We start from the raw sequence: 2,500 nt of genomic DNA on the forward strand, positions 1-2,500 counted from the left end.
GGAATTCCTAGGAATTCCCAAAAAATTGGGGTATCATTTCGCAAGGGCGTGGCCTACTAGAATTTCGTCCAATTAATCAGAAAAGGAAAAAGTTAACCAATAACAACAGAGTGTAGGACGCTGTTAGCGCTTCCTTACTGCGCATGCAATGGGTGTTGTAATGTTATGCCACGCCATACATTGATCGTGCACGTGGGAGGAAATAACTCTTTTGAAAGCACTTTGACAGATCATTCCTCCATTTTCATGAAGGGGGTTGATGGGAGTGAGGGGCGAGAGGGGGGGAGGGGGGGTTGAGGAGAGGACTCTGAATACTGGAATGACTTATGTTCTGCTGAAGCGAGAACGGTGGTACCAACGGTTATGTTGTTATTTTGATAGGTGTCAAATTAAAATAAAATTAAAGGGATCTCGTTTAATATCTCACCAAGCGATATTAATTATATGCCTTTATCTGCTCTACGAAAGGTGCTCTCTCAGTGTTTAATGCAACCGTACTAAAGTCCTTTTAATTTTCACGCTATTCACTATGTAATTATTACCATTATTAGTTTATCATGAAGTATCCAATTATGATAAATGCTGCACACTTGAGATCTCCGTCCTTTTCACTTAACGCAAAAGGGACATAGCTGCGCATACCACCATCAGGAGGACGCTGACCACGGGCGCTGAACCACCATTGCAGAGATCTGTGTCGCAACAATCTAGTTTGCATTTTCCACCAGCATCGTTGCATGGTTTTAATAGTGTTTCGGAAGTATCGCAGTATGCCTTGGTTTGACAAGATCTGACGAAACTCTTGACTTCAGCAACAGAGGTACTAAAATCCGTGGTGAACGTAAGGCAGCGATCAAAGTTGGAACCACAGTCTATCTCCTTTTTACCCTTGTCGCAGTCCTCCAGACTTGTGGTACTGGTACAGACGTTGCACTTGAGTCCAGAAGCTGCAATGGAAAAGAAAACTTGTCAGAAACAACTTATGCTGCACAGCCCTGAAAGCTGTCGTAATTGAGCTAGTAAGACAGCGTTGTATGTTTGCCCCAAGCAGCCGCGCCTAAGGAGACTATTAAGTCTAAATGCTCTCAAGTGAAAACACAGTTTTAGTGCCAGAAACTATTCTTAACTGTTTTGGGCTACGGATGCCCAGGATAGATGCAGAAAATCGGTTAAAAGGTGGGACGGATGCTCTTATTGTCCTTTCAGTGAGTCTTGTGTCCAATGGGATTCAAAGATTTACATTGCCTAATATGGGAACCTGCTGGAGTCTGTATGTATGTGAATTCAACTTTAGCCTAAAAACACTAGTAGCATATCTGTTGCAACAGGAACCTGAAAGGAATGATTACGACTCATGAAAGAATGATAAATGTCCGCATTCTTTCCGACCAAATATATTAGAGGGATAGCTTAAGTGCCTTATTGCTAATATCCAACTTTCCAACTTCTTTCAACTGATTTTGGCGGGTAAGAACTTAAGGCACTTTCTCCCCTCGATATCTGAACACATGCGATAGATAGCGATACACACACTTTTGACCTAATACCGACGCTTTCAAAGTACCTTTCTAAATGAAGGCTTTGAGGCCATTTCATTCAATACACTGTATTACATTTCACTTTCCAATAAACTGCACTCATGAGCTTAAATATCTTGCCTACAATAGCTATACTAATTCTGAGCGACTATCTAAACTCGTAAAATAAAAATATTGTTGTTGTATCAACTAGGCTTGCTCTCCAAACGAGTGGGTGTCAACATGTTCACTAAAATGGAACCTTAGTTTAAAAGCAATTAACGTGGGTTTTCTTGAACTGTTGATTTGTTTCTTAGTAAGCAGATAAATTATTGAGAAGTTAGGGTTTCCTGAGGTGTTTGATGTTAACATTCAGTTTTAATACTGAAACTTTCGGAAAGAGCAAAGCACGGATTGACTACAGCAAACCCTTAATCGGAAGGACGAAACTTAACATGCAGAAAGACGAAAGGCTATGAAGCTACCTTCGTTAAAGCTTTGGTACTTATATATAAGAGAACCCTGGTTAGTTTTCAGTCAACAACAAATGTTAGTGAGGAAACTGTGAAATGTTGAAGAGTTCGACTATGATCCAGATTTAAAATTTCGACATTGACTACTCCTTCCGTGAAGGTCTAAACTTAATTTCCGTTATGAAAAATACTTTAAAAACTTGAAAATCGGTAACTTACCGAAAGAGAAGCAAAACAGAAAAGCCAAGGCAAACAACGTTTTCATCTTGTAGTTCGGTCGTTGGGAACCTTCAAAACTAACGAGTGATCAAGTTGGTATGCCGCACCTCAGAGTTGTGAAACCCGGGACTCAAAGAGACAGGCTTATAGGCTCCAAGCTGCCAAGCGTGCTGTCGAATATTGGCCCAAGTGATGGCCATTCAATGTGAAAAAAGACAAAAGTGAGTGGCAGTCATCAAGTGCGAACCAATGAACAACTAAAGTGGTTTGCCTCGACAGCATGACTCAGGA

At 40.8% G+C, this 2,500-nt stretch overlaps 1 protein-coding gene across 1 annotated transcript; it reads right to left on the reverse strand.

Moving 5' to 3' along the window:
• Nucleotides 1–612: 612 nt before the first annotated feature.
• Nucleotides 613–2,255, reverse strand: LOC138054390 (ly6/PLAUR domain-containing protein 2-like). Its single transcript, XM_068900834.1, has 2 exons — nucleotides 2,210–2,255; nucleotides 613–947 (listed from the first exon to the last, which is right to left on the reverse strand). The coding sequence occupies exons 1-2, from the start codon at nucleotides 2,253–2,255 to the stop codon at nucleotides 613–615; spliced, it is 381 nt and encodes a 126-aa protein (XP_068756935.1).
• Between the last annotated feature and the right edge of the window lie 245 nt (nucleotides 2,256–2,500).

The sequence above is a fragment of the Montipora capricornis genome, chromosome 6 (assembly GCF_036669925.1).
Source record: "Montipora capricornis isolate CH-2021 chromosome 6, ASM3666992v2, whole genome shotgun sequence".
Lineage (NCBI taxonomy): Eukaryota > Metazoa > Cnidaria > Anthozoa > Scleractinia > Acroporidae > Montipora > Montipora capricornis.

Excerpts from the sequence above, each read along its gene's own strand:
- LOC138054390 (XM_068900834.1), bottom strand. The coding sequence starts at position 2,255 with ATGAAAACGTTGTTTGCCTTGGCTTTTCTGTTTTGCTTCTCTTTCG. Across the intron at positions 948-2,209 it reads TCTGTTTTGCTTCTCTTTCG|CTTCTGGACTCAAGTGCAAC; the intron begins GTAAGTTACCGA and ends TTTCCATTGCAG.